Below are 18,154 nucleotides of genomic sequence, written 5' to 3' on the forward strand. Positions count from 1 at the left end.
AACCTCCCGGGAATTCAGCCTCCGCAGGTGGGGACACGCTCCCCACTTCCTCGCCCGGGGCAGGAGGGTTGTTCCTCCCCCTGTGTCTCTTCCCAGGGCTGGCAGAAAGCGGGCGAGCGGGTGCAGCCTGTCTTGCTGGAGCACCCAGTTCCCTTGAAAGCCTCACGGGCTGTGCAGACGAGCTCCGGGTGGCCCCCGGTGCCGGAGTCCCTCGGGCGATGCTGGTCCTTCTGTGCCCTGGGTGCTGAGCAGGACCTCGTGCTGGGTTAGGCTTTGCTGTTCTCAGTAACCTGGAGAAGCAACGTCCCATCCGTCCTCAAACTGGTCCTCAGCACCCAAGGCCAAGCCTGCAGGAGTTTGCTCAGTGTTAGGAAAACAAAGAGGTGGGCAGGGAGGAGACACAGCCCTTTGCATCTGATGGGCAGAGGCAGCACTTTTGATCAGATAATAATTAATAACTGGTTTTAGGGGGCCCTGCCACCTCCATCTGCAGCAGCTACACCCTCCTTGTGCCCGTGGGGTGAGCTCCCAGCTTGGGAAGGAGAACCATTGAATGGAAGTTGAACCCATCACTTTTTCTGCCAGATTATCTGTGAAATAGCTGTGAAATAACACCACAGCCAGTGCACGGTGCAGGGGGTGAATCCGGCTCAGATGGGAGCTGGACAAGGCAGGATTTGCTCCGACAGGACATGGGTGCCAGCCTCCTGCACAGGGTGCTGAGCAAAGGGCCTGAGACCATGGCTGACATGAAGTTTTGTGTTCCTTGGTGCAAATTTCTATCCCACTTTTTTTGCCCCAAGGGACTGGGATCAAAAAACACCAGAAAGAAACGATGGGTGGTGGCAAACAAGGGACGACGTGTTTGAGGCAAGAGCCCAGGAGCAGCTGCTTGCTGCAGGAGCTGAGTGTTGTCGTGCTAAATATTTATAGAGTGCAAATGGGTGGGAAACAGGAGATGCAGCTTTTGATGCTGTCTTTGGGCCAGGTGATGGTGGCACCGGGCTGTGGTTTGTGGCGAAGCCGCTGTGCTTGCTTGGCCCCTGCTGTCTTCTTCTTGCTGACACCTTGCTCCTGCTTTTTTGGCCCTGCACAGGCTGGTGGATGATCGGTGCGTGGTGGAGCCGGCTGCTGGTGACCTGGACAACCCGCCCAAGAAGTTTCGAGGTGAGACTGGGCCAGGACTGAGGTGGCTCCATCCCTGCAGTGAGCAGCCTGGGTGTGATCCTGGCCCCCAGCACCCATGCCAGGGGTGGGGACTGGGGTCCCAGCTCTCCCTGCTCACCTGGGGCTGGGAGGTGCTGCTGCTCCTTCACAGAGGAGCTGGGGTGGATCTCGGACAGCTTCCATAGCCTTGTTTCTGTGGCTTGGCCAAACCACTTACCCTTCTCTCTTTGCCTCTGGGGGCATTTATTGGAGCTGTCTCCATGGTGGGACGGTCCTTGGGACCTCTTAGCCCAGCCCTAAGGAGCAGGGGTGGCTGGGAACCATCCTCTGCTAAAGCTGGGTCAGACCATCCCAAAATACATCCCTAGGGATGCTGGCAGCTGGGTGTCTACCGACCAGGAGCCAGGGACAGGAGGGGACAGACACGGGGGCAGTTGCAACAAGCAAACGATTTCAAGTTGAGCCTGTTAGCACTGAGCACTAATTACAACTGCTGCACTTGGCTGCACCTCAGAGAGAGCCAGGGGATTAAGCCACCCATTTACGAGGCAGGCAGGGCTTAGGGAGAGACAGTAAATCCCGAGCTGTCAAGTTTTGGGCTGTGTCGTCTCCTCCAGCACTCGGGGCTCATTGTTTCCCATCTGGGCAAGGGGCAGCCCCAGGCAGGAGCAGGCAGCCACGGCCAGGTCCAGGCGGAAAGGGGATGAGTCAGTGGGAGCTGGGGTGGCTCCTGGCTTGTGGAAACGGTCTGGAGAAGCCAGGGAGGGCCGCTGGGAAAAGCAGCTCGTGCCTCCCGCTTCCCCAGTTTGGAAGCCCTGGAGCTGGTTGGTGAGGTGGCTTCAACCTTCAGGCTCTGCAGGTGGTGTCCCCAAGAGTGTCCTGGCTGGGTCTGAGTGCCTGATGCCCAGAGCATGTAGCTGGGGAGTGTCCACAGGGCTGTGAAATCTCCCCAGGGCAGTGCTGGTGTTGCTGGGGTTAAGGACTGGTTTAGGGCAGCCATTCCTTTCATCCCAGCTACTGTAATTTGAGGCTCCCTGTTTTTAAAAAAAAATCCTTTTAAATATTGGTTCCCCACTCTGCTTTGTGCTTCTACCACCCTTCTGCACCCTTCTGCTCTGGGCACCCTTTCCCACGGGGGCTCCAACCGAGCAGCAACCTGCCTCTCCATGGGAGCCATTGCCACTAATTAGTCCACGGGGCTGATTAACGAGCCAACCAACAACCCCCTGGCCTGGAGAGCTGTGCTGTTCCCAAACACCAGTGCACCTTCACCTGGGGCTAGGTGGGAAGAGCTGGAAGCAGCCGTGGGGTGGCCAGGGCAAGCCTCATCCCAGCAGCCACACCATCTCCCTGCCTTGACGTGGGTGGGTGTCCAATCTCTTTTCTGGTCTGGACTCAGCCCTGCTCCACGCAAACCCTATCAGGAGATCCAGCTGCTTGTTTTAATGGCCGGAAAAGCAGCGGTCTGCCCTCTCGATAGCTATCACCAGGAGGGAGGGCAGCACAAGGGGCTGTGGCCGTGCCCTGCAGCAGCAGTGAGAGGCTCGAGAGGATTTTCATGTGCTGTTGCCGTCCCCGTATCCTGTGACCAGACCCTGCCCTATCCTGCACTGTGCTGAGGCACCCATGGGTCATCCCGGGGCTCAGCCCGGCTTCCCTGGGGGTAAACAGGACCCTCCTCCCTGGGTCGGATCCAAAGGGATTTTTGGAAATGCCCAAAGCCAGCTGGGAGCCCATCCCTGCAGCTCAGCCCCCCGAGAGGCTCCTGGCACCGCGGTTATTTGCTTTTCTTTGCAGCTTTTCTTCCCCCCCCAAGGCTCTTCCCAGCCCCACGGTCGGGCACGTCAGGGAAAGGGCAAATCAGGAGCTTCCCCCTGTGCTGAGCTCTGAGGGCACCGAGCCCCCCACACCTGCTGCCCTGAATGCCCTGTGCCCCCCTGCCCCATGGGGCTGCGGGGGGTTCTCCCTCCCTGACCACGCCAGGTCGTGCCAGATCTCACAGCCAGCTCTTGCTGTGAGCTTGCCTCAGTTTCCCTCTTCTCCACCCACCATATGGCTTGCAAAAAAATGGTCAGTGCTTGTGCCCGGGTGCCAAAATCTCCAGCTTCCAACAGCAGCTTTACCAGTGACTTTCTGTGTGCAAATGACTCTGTGCCTCAGTTTCCCTCCTTGCAAAACAAGGCTTAGGACTGAGACAGGGACATCAGGCAGCCCCTCCAGGCAGGGCGTGCTTGGAGCCAGGGGTTGGATTTGTACCTCTCTTAGTAGCTGGATTTTTTAACTCCCACCCCCAGTACAGTTTCTGCTTTGTACCAGCTCCTTTCACAGCCTAATTAGCGATTTAAGGAAAAGGATTTAAGGGGCTGGAGTGTTCCCCAGCCCTGCTGGGAGGCAGGGGGAGCAGGCAGCCAGTCCCCAGCACCCTCACGGTCCCCTTGGCACAGGAGATGCCATTAGCAAATAAACCTCCAAACCCAAATGTGAAACTTGGCCCCTTCCCAGCAGCCCGAGCCGGTGAGAACTGTGCTCTGCACTTGTTTGTTCGTCACTCCCAGGTAAATAAATACGTGCTTGCCAGCGACTCGGGACCGAGGCCAGAGATGGAAGTGATTCTTTTTGTGTCTGAAGTTTCTGGGCTGCTATTTCAGGCGTAATTAGGGCGATTCAGAGCCCTTCCTGCCCTCGCTCCATCCAGCTTCCAGCCCTGAGCTGGGTTTGGGAGATGGAAGTGCCTCCTGGTCTCCAGACATCTGCTCTTGTGCTTCAGTTCCCCAAGTCTGGGCCTCGGGGTCTGTGCTTTCCATCACCCCCCGTCCCAGCCACGGCAGCCTGGGGAAAAACAGCCAAACGGGGGCAAGCTGCAGAGCACGGATACACTGCACATGTTTGGAGGAGTTGGGATGCAAACCTCTGCCCTTCAGGTCTCCAAAGTGTTTCTTGTCAGACTTGAAATCCAGCTGTTGACATAGGGATGGTAGGAGCTCCAGCACCAGGAGCAGCCTGTGGTCCTGCAGGCTCAGGATGTCCAGGGGGTAGGGGGACAAGGGAGATGTGGAGATGTCTGCTTGTGTCCTGCCACTTCTCTTCTTCCCTCCCTCCTTCTCTCCCTCCTTCCCTCTCTCCTCTCCTCCCTCCTTCCCCATCCTCTCCTTTGGTCCAGCTGGCCTTTGTCAGTACTTTTGCTCCCCCTTGATATTTTCCTTCCCAAATTGCACGGCCCTTTCCGATGGGAATATTTCTGATCACGAGTCCAAGAAGTGGAGTCACTCCTGGACTCATCATTTACCCCGATTTGAAACTGAGCCACCAGCTCAACACAAGGTGACCCTCCAGCCATCCCAGCCATGTCTCCCTCAGACCCCCAGCAGTGGAGGGGGACGTGGTGGGCTTGGAGGACAATCTCCCAGGGATGTTTCTGGGACAGGAGCCGTGTCCTGGAGGAGCACTCGGTGATGTTTGCCCCACTGGGGACTGTGTGGGTGCTGCAGCCTCACGCTTGCCACCTTCTCCTCCCAGATTGCCTCTTCAAAGTATGTCCCATGAACCGTTACTCTGCCCAGAAGCAGTACTGGAAGGCCAAGCAAACCAAGCAGGACAAGGAGAAGATCGCGGATGTGGTGCTGCTGCAGAAGCTCCAGGTGAGCAGGAGTGTGGACAGTCCCCATGGCTGGTTGGGTGATAACATCCAGGCTTCTTCCCATGCAAATCCTGGTGTGTTTTGCTTCCCAGAAAACAGCTTGTGTGGAGGCCAGGACCTACCCTGGGGTTTGCTGTCCTCAGGGTGTCCCTCTGCTCAGCTCTGTTGTCTCCTTTTCTAGAGGAACAGCTCCTGCAGCCATTGTGGCTGGTCTTAATTAATCTTGGAGTAAATAATCAAGGGGGCTGAGACGGGAGCTCTGTGAGGTGCTTTGCACTGGCCCCTGCAGGACTGAGGGCTGTGCTCCCAGCATGGACAAGCCCCCAGGGATAGATGCTGCACCCCAGGTCACCCCTCCCATGTGATGCTCTTACCCAGCCTTGGATGTGAGAGGCACTTGAACCTTGGATCCTGCCTTGGGCTCCTGATGGCTCCTTGGCTTTCAGGCCACTCCTGCACACGTGCCCCTGGCACTGTGGGGAGCCCTGGGCAGCGTGGCATGGCCACACTCTCCACACTGTGACAGCAAGGGGTGAATAGAGCAGTGACCAGGGAGCACGGATGATTTTGTCACTCCCAGTGCAAGGGGGATGTCCCAGGGGAGACCTGCAGAGAAGGATCCAGGGGACTGAGCAGGCAGAGGGAGGAAGGGAGGGCAGCAGTGCTGCTTTTGGGATGAGAGGTGATGTTCACCTGCCTTGCCACCATTTCCACCATGCCCAGACTTTGCTATCTCAGCCCTTCTGGTGCTTCTGATGCAGAGCAGGCAGAGGTGTTCTGTGAGCACAGTACCCAGGGGTGCCTGGCACGGAGGAGGGACCTGCTGTGAGCAGGATTTGCTCCAGAGGGCCATGGAAGAGAAAGGCTCCTGTTGACTTCCATGAGGTTTGGAAAGGGCCCATGTTAAACATTGCATAATCACCTCAGACAGCTGGCGAGGCCCCGGGGATGATTCATAAACCCAAAGCTCAGGAGAGAGTCATTAAATCAGCTCATCCAGCTTCAGGCCCAGCCCCACCAGTCCCCCCGTTTTGCCCTGGGGTCTGGTCGGTGCCTGGACAGGGGGTCCTGGATTTGTGTGGAGGTGCCAGGACAGGGTTGGAGCCTCCCGCCAGCTCCAGCCGTAGGGGGTTGCTGGCCTATGGAAACGCTGTTTTCCCACTCTGGTTAGACTGTAACTCACAATTTCAACAGCTGTACTGGCCACGACTGGACAGAGAGGCTCATTTCTGAGCCTGATTGATTGCGACTTGGTCAAGAGTTGTCTTAAAGAGATTCTGTCACTTCCTTGCTCCTTTCCGCTGCTCCCGGTGTTGCCCTTTTGGCAAAAGCTCCTTCCCGTCCGGAGCTGAGCGCTGGGGGAGCCCGGGCAGGGAGGGAGCTCTCTGCAAAGCACTGCCCAGCTCCCCTCAGAGCCCCTGGACATCCTGGAGGGACTCTGGGCTGTGATTTATCAGCATCTCCCACAGGCTGAAAATGTCTTTCAGCCCACATAGCTAATTTCTGGTAGCAGCAGCAACCAGGGTCTTGAGTGGAGGAACCCTGCCCGGGATGCCCACGCACAGGATGCCCATGGCTGCCTTCCTGAGCCTCTGCTCTTGCACTGTTCTTTGTCAGTGGGTGTAAGGCTCGGTGTTTCCTTGGCTGACTAATGGAAGGTGCAGACAGACGCAGTGCAGACGTGCCATGGAGGCTTTCCTCCCGCTCTGCTGATGTCTCCCCATCCCTCCTGCATCCCCCAGGCTGCATCCCTCACATCCCACCCTGCCGTGCCCTGGGGACAGATCCTGTCCCATCTAAGGGACCACCACCTGCTGCGGGCTTGCGTGCTTGGGGGAGCTGGTTCCCAGTCCCAGCCTTGTTGGCTTTCAGCAAGGGAGGAGCTCAGATCTGGACGCAGATTTAGGACACGCCGTGGTGCCGGAGCTCTCGCTGTTGCTCCATGGGCTTGTTGTTGAACTCCCAGCTCCGCATCAGCGCAGGATTTCTTGGCAGCAGGCTTGTTTTCCTACAGCAGCCTCCACCACGGGGCTCACATCCTCAGGCGGCACCCGGAGCTGTGTGGGGAAGGAAAGTTAATTAAAGTGGTGACAACCTTCACAAGATTGTGCTGTCACAACATGTGCCAGATGTGTTCAGAGCCCCGGTGTCCTCAGCTCGGGCACTGACGGACCGTGTGCCCTGTTCCCCCTGTGCAAAGCCAGAATTCCGGAGGTGCCTCCCAATTCCTTCTGCTCTCAAGTGAAAGGTGGCGAAAGCAGGATGGAAAAGGGTAGATGCTTTCCCGGCCCCATCCCTCACCACTGGTTCCCATCCCAGCTGATGGGGAATGTGGGGCTGGCACTGCCCGGGCTGCGCCCAGGCTGGCGCCGGGGCCGTCGGCGCACCCTCACCATTCACAGACTGAGCCACTGTGGGAGCAAGTCCCTGCCTTGCTCCACGTGTGTCGACAGCCCTCCAGCTGCCCGAGCCACCGCATGGAAAATGTCTGTGGTTTTGGAGAGAGGGGCTGCAAGGGGTGCTGAGTGATCCACTCGTGGGGCGTCTGGCGCGGGGGGGACCCATCCTGCCCCCTCCGCAGCAGGTCTGGACCCGCAGCCCCTCTGGGGGTGGCAGCTCTGGTGGTGTTTGCTCCTTGGTCATGCTGTGGGGCTTTTGGTGCTGCCCCGTAAGACCTGCCAGCAATTGGGGGGTGTTTTGGTGCCATTTTGTCCCTCCCCTAATATTGAAGTTTAAAGCTTGCATGGACTTCGTATGGCTGCTCAGAGTCACACCATGGTCCTGGGCTGAGCTCTCAGACTCTGGGGACTGTATTTCTGAGGAGACCTTATTGTGGCTTTTCCAGAGTTAAAGGGGACCTATAAGAAAGCTGGGGACAGACTTTTGAGCCGGGCCTGTTGGGACCACAGACTTTTGAGCAGGGCCTGTTGGGACAGGACAAGGGGGGATGGTTTGAAACTAAAAGAGGGGGATTTAGACTGGAGAGAAGGAAGAAATATTTGATGCTGAGGGTGTTGAGCCCCTGGCCCAGGCTGCCCAGAGAGGTGGTCGCTGCCCCATCCCTGGAACCATCCCAGGGGAGGTTGGCCGGGGCTCTGAGCACCCTGCTCTAGCTGGGGATGTCCCTGCTCAGGGCAGGGGGGTTGGAGTAGGTGACCTTTAAAAGCCAACCCAAAACAATCTACATTGTCACTCTGTCCCACGTTATCAGGGGGACAGAGGGATACTGACGCTGCATCCCAACCTGTCCCATCCTCCCTATGGCTCAGCGTGCAGGTGGCCCCTCTGGGGCTCCTACACTGAGCTCTTCTCTTGGTGTCCAGCATGCAGCCCAGATGGAGCAGAAGCAGAACGAGACAGAGAACAAGAAAGTGCACGGGGACGTGGTGAAGTACGGCAGCGTCATCCAGGTACGGGCACTCACTGCGGGGAGGGACAGACCTGGGGACCTCGGGGAGGGGGTGTGACACCACAGCTCACACCAGCATTTGCTCTTCCAGCTCCTCCACATGAAGAGCAACAAGTACCTGACGGTGAACAAGAGGCTGCCAGCCCTGCTGGAGAAGAACGCCATGCGGGTGACGCTGGATGCCACCGGCAACGAGGGGTCCTGGCTCTTCATCCAGCCCTTCTGGAAGCTGAGGAGCAACGGAGACAATGTGAGCGTGGGGCCAAAAAACCTCTACCTGGGGGTGTGCAGAAAGCACGGTGTGTGCCTCACCTGCCAGGGTTTATCTCTCTGCTGGGGACTTGGTCTCATCCTTGCTCCCCCTTTCCCGTTGTGCTCCCCAGGTAGTCGTGGGAGACAAAGTCATCCTGAACCCTGTCAACGCCGGGCAGCCGCTGCACGCCAGCAACTATGAGCTTGCAGACAACGCTGGCTGCAAGGAGGTACGAGGGGCTGGGCTGCCTCTGCAGGCTCTGCCTTCTGAGGATTCCTTGTTTTTTTTTTCCTTTTTCTGTTTTCTTTTTAGCTTCTCCTAGGGATCATGACCTTGCTCTCTTGCTCCTTAGGTGAACTCGGTCAATTGTAACACCAGCTGGAAAATCAACCTTTTCATGCAGTTCTGTGACCACATGGAGGAAGTGCTGAAAGGGGTAAGGAAGGAGGTTTGGCCACCATCACCAGCTGCCCAGGACACAGTGGGCTCTGGGGACCTGGCTCTGGTCTCCTGCAGGAGCAGGACGTGTGAACAGCCATTTGGCTCTGTGACAGGGGCAGGGGAAAGAGATCCTGCCTTTAGGACCTTAATTTTTAGGAGAATTCATCACTTAACAGCAAGCTAGAGCAGGCTATTTTAGTATCTTCTGGCAGCAGGTACTCAGGGGGTCATGAAATTACCCTCCACCTTATTGTATTAAATTGGCTCTCGAGGACAATACGAGGCACACATAGTGCCAGCAGTGGCTCCTAGCTGTGAGGACAATTTTTGGCTGTTCAGCTGTGCAGCAGGGCTGGCTGTTGCCTGGGAAAGGAACTTTCCCTGTGGAGCTATTGTTCAGGGCTGAGCTCCTCCAGGAAGCAGCTGGCTGGATATTGATTGTTATGATCTTACAGACCCTGGTCCCCGGGCGCCGCACATCCCTGGCTTCCCCCATCCCCTGCATCCTCCTCCCTTAGTGCCTTAAACACGTTGGGGAGAGGAGCCTCTGCCCTCTCCAGGGGTGTCAAATGGTGGGTTTGCACCCATTTTGGGGTGAAGCAGAGAGTTGTGTGAGTCATCAGAGGGATGGCACTGGGGGGTGCGAGGTGCCTGTGCCCTTCCCTGGGTTCAGAGGAGCTTTTCTGCAGGTAGAGACAGGGCTTAGCACAGCTCAGGTAGGTAGGACTGGAAAGGGTGATGGTGCAATGCCCAGGCTCCCACGGTGCTGCCGTGCCATGGCTGGGAGCTGTGCTCAGCTCTGGACCACGTCCAGAGGGGGATCCCATCCCCTTGAAGGATGGGCGGTCACAGGAGGAGCTATGTCAGCTCAAAGGAGAGCCCCATCTTCGGGTCTCACCATCCTGTCCTGGTGCAGGGGGACGTGGTGAGGCTCTTCCACGCCGAGCAGGAGAAGTTTCTCACCTGTGATGAGTACAAAGGCAAGCTGCACGTCTTCCTCCGCACCACCCTCAGGCAGTCGGCCACCTCTGCCACCAGCTCCAACGCCCTGTGGGAGGTGGAGGTGAGCAGGGGGGGTTGGAGCACGTGTCCACGGGCTTTTGGGGTACCTCTGTGGGTTGCTGTGCTTTCACTGGAGGGGGTTTGCTGGGAGAGGTGGTTATTTTAATGCATTTCTGTTTCTGGTAGCCTGACTGCCCTGGTGAAAGCCAGCAAAAGGCTGGAGCTCCAGGAGGGCACTGGGAACTCTGGCTGCTGGTGGATGGGCACCGGTGTTTGCCTGAGCTCTGTGCCCCGAGCGTGTTTGCTCGCGGGTGCCTTTGAGAGAGGCTGGAGCTCTTATCACCAGCACGTTTGCCCGGGGTCAGTGGAGGCTCAGAGGCAGCGTCTCAGTTCCACCCAGCCCTGCGTGCCACCAGCTGAGCCCTCCTCTGCTCCTCCCAGGTGGTCCACCACGACCCGTGCCGAGGGGGAGCCGGGCACTGGAACGGCTTGTACCGCTTCAAGCACCTCGCCACGGGCAACTACCTGGCAGCAGAGGTAAGGAGGCAGCAGAGGGAGGCAGAGACCTGCCCTGCCCTTGGGCGAGAGGCTGGTGCCATCCTTGCCAGGGCAGTGCCCACCCACCCTTCGCCAGAGCGGCGATGCCCAGGATGGCCTTGGCCCCAGGTTGCTTTTGGAGCCGTCCTGCCCTGGATCTCCACGGCTCCAAGGCATTGGCATCAGGGCTGTGAGCCTCACCAGGGCTGTGGGCATCATCATCGTTTGCCCGTTTGCAGGGCTGAGCTTCCCCTCCCCCCACCCCCTCAAAGTCCCTCACCTCACAGTGCAGGGGTTCACTTGCCAAAACTGGTTCTCAGCTCCCTCCTCTTCTGGCCCGGGGTGGCAGGAGTGGGTGGCCAGGGTTTTCCTTTATTTGCTCACTCCCAGCCAAGGGCTGTGCTGGCACAACCTCCTGGTGCAACAGAAGCAGGAGAGAATTCATCCTGCTCCATTTAACTCTTCCTGATCAGGTTTTGCCTCATCCTCTGGTCCACAGCAGCATCCAGGACTGTCCTTGCTTTGGAAGGATGTGAGCAAAATCGGAGACTGGGAATATAATTTGCTAATTATTTTTTGCTCCTATTTAAGGCTGGGTCAAGGCCTCCTGATAGAGGCACAAAGATGTTTCCACACTTAGATAATGTGATTTATATGACACAAATGAGCTGCCAGGACCAAGGGAAGGACAGTGTTGCGCTCTGCTGCCAGGGGAGCAGGGATGCACCGTGGGGAATCGTGATGCACCATGTGCCAAAGGTGCTCCCTAGCTGGAGAAGACAACCAAAGGCAGCCCCCAGGGCCCCTTCCACCACTGCAGGATGGAAAACACCAAGTCCCTCTGAAACAGCTGCTTTAGACCAAAAGACACTCAGGTGGCGTTTTCTGCAGAGGAAAGAAGATTACAAAATGATCCCCATCCCAGCCTTGTGCTGGTCACTGAGACCTCAGCCTGGGACCTTGAGGGATGTACAGCAAGAGCTCATCTTGCTGCACCCCAGAGCCCCGAATCTGCTCACTGGGGCTCACCCCATCCTGCTCCTCAGGGCTGGAGAGCTGGGCACTGGCTTTGGGTCCCCAGCTCCAGCTGGGCAGGTTTCCTCTCTCAGAGAAGTGCTCCAAGAAGGCAGGACTAGAGCTGACACCCTCTGGGGCTCGGAGGGGCCGAGTGGGAGGACTCATAGCTGTCTTTCATCTCCCTCTTTAACTTTTCAGGAAAACCCAAGTTATAAAGGAGACGTGGCTGAGCCCAAAGCAGTGCCCACGGTGAGCTGTGTGCAGCCTCGCTCGCAGAACCGCTGCTGCTGCCTGCAATCACTCCGGCTCTTAAACTGCCTGAAAGCAGGGAAATGCCCCAAAACAGAGCCCGCTGCAGGGCTGGCACCCACCCTGTGCCACCCAGTCCTGCTGGGCCCAGGTTGTGGCTGGGGGCTGCCCAGCAGAGCATCCCCACGCTGTAGAGTAGCATCCCCACGTGCCCGCCGGGGTCCTGGTGCATGTTGGATGCCCAGGGTAGTAGAGATTTGGACTTCCAGGGGGTTTTGGCTCTTTGGCATCGTCGGAGGGGTGGCCTCATAGCTCGTGCCCGCTCGAGGCTTGGCGAAAGCTTGTAGCTGGTGCCCCTGCTCCGGAGCCGGGTGTGCAGGGGGGCTGGGCTCGGCGGGGTGCCTGGCACGGGGCTCAGAGCTGCCTTCCCTGCTGCAGGGTGGCAGCAGCCGTGCCAGCCGCAGGAACACCGGCGAGAAGATCAAGTACCGGCTGGTGGCCGTGCCCCACGGCAACGACATCGCCTCCCTCTTCGAGCTGGACCCCACCACCCTGCAGAAGACAGACTCCTTCGTCCCACGGTACGTGGGCACGCCGTGCCGAGGGGGGCTTGAAAGAAAAGAGGGTTCAGTGCACGGTGTAGGAGTTTTGGGGGGGTTGTTCTCGGGGGGCTTTGCTGGGGGAGCTCTCACCAGGCTGTTGTGCCACTTGCAGGAACTCCTACGTGAGGCTGCGTCACCTCTGCACCAACACCTGGATCCAGAGCACCAACGTGCCCATCGACATCGATGAGGAGAGGCCCATTCGCCTCATGGTACGGCCCCACTCCCTCCTCCCATGCATGGGTTTATCTCCTGTGCCCCATGGATGGATTTATCCTGTGCCCCATGGGTGGGTTTATCCCCTGTGCCCCATGGATGGATCTATCCCCTGTGCCCCATGGATGGATTTATCTCCTATGTCCCATGGATGGATTTATCCTGTGCCCCATGGGTGGGTTTATCCCCTGTACCCCATGGATGGATTAATCCCATGTCCCATGGATGGATTTATCTCCTGTGCCCCTTGGGTGGGTTTATCCCCTGTGCCCCATGGATGGATTTATCTCCTATGTCCCATGGATGGATTTATCCTTTGTCCCATGGATGGATTTATCCTGTGTCCCATGGATGGATTTATCTCCTGTACCCCATGGATGGATTAATCCCGTGTCCCATGGATGGATTTATCCCCTGTGCCCCAATAGCTCTCAGCATGCTCTTTCCCACCCCACACCCAGGCTTTACCCAGCCTGAAATACCCTCATGATCCAAGTGGGTGGCTGGACATCAGCCTAGAGCCCATCCCAGTGACCTAAAGCCCACCCCAGTCCTTCTGACGGAGACGAGCTGGGTCACTGACATCACCCAGGGTGGGTGGTGGGGACGAGCTCAGTGTTGCCCTGTCTGTGTGATGCTTTTTCCCCGTTGCTTCCCAGCTGGGCACGTGCCCCACCAAAGAAGACAAAGAAGCTTTTGCCATCGTCTCGGTGCCCGTGTCTGAGATCCGGGACCTGGACTTTGCTAACGACGCCAGCTCGATGCTGGCCAACGTGGTGGAGAAGATGAACGAAGGTTTTCTCAGCCAGAATGACCGGAGGTAAAAAGTCATTCCCCTCGGGAGATGGGGCCGTGCTGGGCTCCCCCAAGGGCTCTCCAGCATCGCCGCAGTATGGGGCCCCTGCCTGGGTCTTGGTGCCAACGCTGTCTTGCTTTCCTGCCCACAACCCAAATCCACGCCTGCTTCTCCCAGGAGCCTGGCGAGGAAACCAGATAACGGCTCAGCCCCGCTCCGGCCCCTCCTTTGCTGCTAGAAAAATATCTGAGGGGCTGAGAGATGGCCCCACGATAGGGGCAGCAGGGTTAGTCACGGTATTATTTTTAGGTGGGTGGGTTCTTGGTGCTTCCTGAGCAAACAGAGATCCCCGTGGGACAGAGCTTCCGCCCTGCCAGCCTGTGGTCCCCTGGAGGTGACTAAGGGGGCAGGGGCATTAAATGCAAAATCCCCAGCATGAATCACGAGCAGAGGCCCCTGGCATTTACCCTGGCACGTACAGTTTCCATGGGGGCTGTAAAGCCTCCTGCTTCAGGGCAGCTATTAACCTCTAACAAGGAGGGAGGATCAGCCAGCAGCTTCCTTAGCAGTCTTTTGAGCCTAGGACATGGACCCTTTGGTCCTCCAAAAGGCACCAGCATCCTTGCAGGGCCCCGAGTCCAGGTGGGTGGGGGGCACAACCATCTGGAGAGCCCCACCACCCCTCTGGCACTGTGCATCTTTGCAGGTTTGTGATCCAGCTGCTGGAGGACTTGGTGTTTTTCGTCAGTGATGTCCCCAACAATGGCCAGAACGTGCTGGACATCGTGGTGACCAAGCCCAACCGGGAGCGGCAGAAGCTGATGCGGGAGCAGAACATCCTAAAGCAGGTGAGTGGCCCTGAGGGTCTGTGTCCGAGCAAGGCTGATGTCCTGCAGAGATGTCCTGTTCTGCCCAGGGCCATGCTGGAGGCCAGGGATTTGGAAAGCCCCATGGAGGAGGTGTAGCTGGTCTCCAGCTCATGCCCCAGCGGGGCACCAAGCCCTCCTGGCAAGCATGGCTCCTGTCCAGCCGTGATGGTGTGGAGCGAGACACAACTCTTGCAATCTCTTCTTCTGGGCAGATCTTTGGCATCCTGAAAGCCCCCTTCAAGGACAAGGGCGGGGAAGGGCCCCTGGTGAGGCTGGAAGAGCTGTCTGACCAGAAGAACGCTCCCTACCAGTACATGTTCCGGCTGTGCTACCGCGTGCTGCGGCACTCCCAGGAGGACTACCGCAAGAACCAGGTGCTTGTGGGGACTCTGGGGGGACCCCCCACCCCACCCCGTGCTGCAGAGCCCCGGGGGGGGGCTGCCGAGGGCTCGGTGGGGCAGACCCTGACACGCGGCCCCGTGTGCTCACCCCTCCTGTTGCCCGTGCAGGAGCACATCGCCAAGCAGTTCGGCATGATGCAGTCCCAGATCGGCTACGACATCCTGGCCGAGGACACCATCACCGCCCTGCTGCACAACAACCGCAAGCTGCTGGAGAAGCACATCACCAAGACAGAAGTGGAGACCTTCGTCAGCCTGGTGCGCAAGAACCGCGAGCCACGGTGCGTGCCCGGGAAGGGCCCTTCCCCAGGGGCTTGGTGCTGCACGGTGGGCAAAGCTGGTCCAAGGTCTGGGGAACGTGGCTTCTGACAAGTGGCTGAGGGACCTGGAGGGGTTAGTCTGGAGAAGAGGAGGGTGAGGGGTGACTTATTGTTCTCTACAAGTCCCTGCAAGGAGGTTGGAGTGAGGTGGAAGGTGGTTTCTTCTCCCAGGTTACTAGGGATAGGACGAGAGGAAGCAGCCTCAAGTTGTGCCACGGGAGGTTTTGATTGGATATTGGGAAGATTTTCTTGACTGAATGGTCAGTGAGGCATTGGAGCAGGCTGCCCAGGGAGGTGGTGGAGTCCCCATCCCTCAAGGGGCCCAAAAAACATGTAGATGTGGCACATGGTTTAATGGTCATGGTAGTGTTGGGTGATGGTTGGGCTTGATGATCTTAGAGGTCTTTCCCAACCTTAATGATTCTGTGACTCTATGGAGGGGATGTGCCTTCATCAGAGGTGGAGGGAGCCCCTGTGGGCCCCCCTTTCACAGCGAGCTGTCTCTGCTCTGTAGGTTTCTGGACTACCTCTCAGACCTGTGTGTGTCCAACCACATCGCCATCCCCGTCACCCAGGAGCTGATCTGCAAGTGCGTGCTGGACCCCAAGAACAGCGACATCCTCATCAAAACCGAGTGAGTAGCCCAGGGGAGAAGTTTTCCACCATCAGGGCTTGGTGCCTGGCCCTGCCTTCCATCATCTCCCTCGAGGTGGAACCCTTGTCACCCCTCGAGGTGCAGCCACTCCCCATCCATGGGAGCATCTCTAGCTTTACTCCTCTTCTGCCCCAGGCTGAGGCCAGTGAAGGAGATGTCCCAGACCCATGAGTACCTGAGCATTGAGTACTCTGAGGAGGAGGTCTGGCTCACCTGGACGGACAAGAACAACGACCACCATGAGAAAAGCATCCGGCAGCTGGCACAGGAGGCCCGGGCTGGCAACGCCCATGATGAGAACGTCCTCAGCTACTACAGGTGATGATCCAGCAGCATCTTCTCCCCAGGTGAGAGTGTAAGGGTTGAATGGCCTCACTCCCTTTCCCCCTCGTCCCTGGCCAGGTACCAGCTGAAGCTCTTTGCCCGCATGTGCCTGGATCGCCAGTACTTGGCCATCAAGGAGATCTCCCAGCAGCTGGGTGTGGACCTGATCTTCCTCTGCATGGCAGATGAGATGCTGCCCTTCGATCTCCGGGCGTCCTTCTGCCACCTCATGTTGCACGTGCACGTGGACAGGGACCCCCAGGAGCTGGTGATGCCCGTGAAGTTTGCGCGGCTCTGGACCGAGATCCCCACGGCCATCACGATCAAAGAGTGAGACACGTTGGGGCTCATGGTGGCTTTGAGGGACAGGGCAGGAGGTGGGATGGCAGCTACCATCCGGTGTAGGGACTTGGCTTTAGCAGGGACTGGGAGGGAGGCATTTGTGGAGTGGATTTGGCAGGTCTCAGCCTTCAGAAGGAAGTGGGCTCCCTCACAGTCAGGAGCATCACTTCTGGCCCTGGTGGCTCAGCAGCTGCCTCCCAGTGCTCCTCCCAGGCTGGCTGTGAGAAGAGCTGCTGCCATCCAGCTGACCTCCAGCATCTCCCCTCGCAGCTACGACTCCAACCTCAATGCCTCACGCGATGACAAGAAGAACAAGTTTGCCAGCACCATGGAGTTCGTGGAGGACTACCTCAACAACGTGGTGAGCGAGGCGGTGCCCTTCGCCAACGAGGAGAAGAACAAGCTCACCTTCGAGGTGAGGGACCTGCCGACCTCCCCGGCACGCTGCAGGATGCCACCCAGCTGGGCTGTGACGGCCTCTGGCACCCCTCTCCCCACCTGAGTCCTGCTCAGCCTTGAGCACAGCAAGGTCTGGAGTTGCCTTGTCCTTCCCCAGGTTGTCAGCCTTGCCCACAACCTCATCTACTTCGGCTTCTACAGCTTCAGCGAGCTGCTGCGCCTGACACGGACGCTGCTGGGCATCATTGACTGTGTCCAGAACCCCCAGCTGATGATGCAGGCAGTCTACAACGACGAGGTGACAGGTGAGTCCCTGCCCCACACGTGGCCGTGGTCCTACGGGAAGGTGTTTTCCATGGTCTGCCCAGTGCTTTCCAGTTTAGCTGTGAGAAGACAAGTCACTGGTTTGCTGATGTGGAAGCTCTGGCTGGGTCTGCACTGGGAGACAGGAGGCGTTGAGTCCTTGGCCATGCCAGAGAAATGTCCAGTCCCTCCTACTCGTTCTCTGATTAATATCTACAGCTTTTTTCCAGTCTAAATGGGTCCTTCCATTCATCCTCTGCCACCTCTCTTTCCATCTGCATTAACCCTGCCCGCTGTGGCTGCCTCCGTAGGGAAGAACGTGCGGAGATCGATCCAGGGCGTTGGGCAGATGATGTCCACCATGGTGCTGAGCAGGAAGCAGTCCATCTTCAGCCCTCCAAGCCTCAGTGCTGGCTCTGCCCCAGAGCAAGTGGACAGAGAGAGGAGCGTCGAGAACGAGAACATTGTGGTGATGGAGACCAAGCTGAAGATCCTGAAGATCTTGCAGGTTGGAGCTGGTGGGGAGGGAGAAGCATTGTGGAGATGCAGGTGGGACCTGTGGGATGGGGTGGTGAGGGGCAGAGTTTCTGACACAGAGAGACAGCTGGCATGAAGAGGGCACTCACTTCTGCTTTCTTCTTCTTTGCTGCTGCCAGTTCATCCTGAACGTGCGGCTGGACTACAGGATCTCCTACCTGCTTTCTGTCTTCAAGAAGGAGTTTGTGGAAGTCTACCCCATGCAGGACAGTGCAGCTGATGGGACGGCTCCAGCCTTTGACTCCACAAGTAACTCTTCCACTTTGCTCCTGGTACACCTTCAAATCCCCAAACCCCACAGGCTGGGGACACAAGCGGTGGAGGTGACAGCTCCAGCAGAAGCTGCTGCTGGCAGGGAGCGTGGCTCAGGGTTGGAGGTTGTGCAGCTGGGATGAGGTGTCCCGTGTCCATTGGGGATGCTCAGAGCAGGGGCCGGGGAGCCGGGTTGGTTCCTGTGGGTCGATGCCCATGCACAGGGACCACGTTGGCCAACCCTTTGGTGTCCCTTTGCCCTCCCTCCAGCTGCAGCCATGAACCTGGACCGGATCGGCGAGCACGCAGAAGCCATGTTTGGTGTGGGGTGAGTCCCTGCCCCCCCGCTGCACAATCAGCCTGCCTCCAGGGCTCTTCCTCTCCTGCTGAGGCTGAAAGCTGCAGGTGCTGAGGAAGATGAGGCTC

General features: G+C 58.1%; 1 protein-coding gene across 1 annotated transcript in view; it reads left to right on the forward strand.

The window, feature by feature from the left end:
* The window catches only part of LOC103780872 (inositol 1,4,5-trisphosphate receptor type 3), a 24,628-nt gene extending 6,568 nt beyond the window's left edge, over positions 1–18,060 (forward strand). The window contains exons 2-24 of the mRNA XM_008948568.1: positions 1,097–1,167; positions 4,684–4,805; positions 8,128–8,214; positions 8,305–8,463; positions 8,597–8,695; positions 8,819–8,902; positions 9,824–9,970; positions 10,351–10,446; positions 11,662–11,712; positions 12,151–12,293; positions 12,427–12,526; positions 13,190–13,350; positions 14,033–14,174; positions 14,408–14,569; positions 14,705–14,877; positions 15,431–15,550; positions 15,707–15,889; positions 15,974–16,225; positions 16,508–16,652; positions 16,794–16,941; positions 17,251–17,447; positions 17,596–17,725; positions 17,999–18,060. Of these exons, the coding sequence (XP_008946816.1) occupies positions 1,097–1,167; positions 4,684–4,805; positions 8,128–8,214; positions 8,305–8,463; positions 8,597–8,695; positions 8,819–8,902; positions 9,824–9,970; positions 10,351–10,446; positions 11,662–11,712; positions 12,151–12,293; positions 12,427–12,526; positions 13,190–13,350; positions 14,033–14,174; positions 14,408–14,569; positions 14,705–14,877; positions 15,431–15,550; positions 15,707–15,889; positions 15,974–16,225; positions 16,508–16,652; positions 16,794–16,941; positions 17,251–17,447; positions 17,596–17,725; positions 17,999–18,060 (3,034 nt within the window). The remainder of the gene's footprint in view (positions 1–1,096; positions 1,168–4,683; positions 4,806–8,127; positions 8,215–8,304; positions 8,464–8,596; positions 8,696–8,818; positions 8,903–9,823; positions 9,971–10,350; positions 10,447–11,661; positions 11,713–12,150; positions 12,294–12,426; positions 12,527–13,189; positions 13,351–14,032; positions 14,175–14,407; positions 14,570–14,704; positions 14,878–15,430; positions 15,551–15,706; positions 15,890–15,973; positions 16,226–16,507; positions 16,653–16,793; positions 16,942–17,250; positions 17,448–17,595; positions 17,726–17,998) is intronic.
* Positions 18,061–18,154: the final 94 nt, after the last annotated feature.

The sequence above is a fragment of the Merops nubicus genome, unplaced genomic scaffold (assembly GCF_000691845.1).
Source record: "Merops nubicus isolate BGI_N331 unplaced genomic scaffold, ASM69184v1 scaffold9291, whole genome shotgun sequence".
Classification (NCBI taxonomy): domain Eukaryota; kingdom Metazoa; phylum Chordata; class Aves; order Coraciiformes; family Meropidae; genus Merops; species Merops nubicus.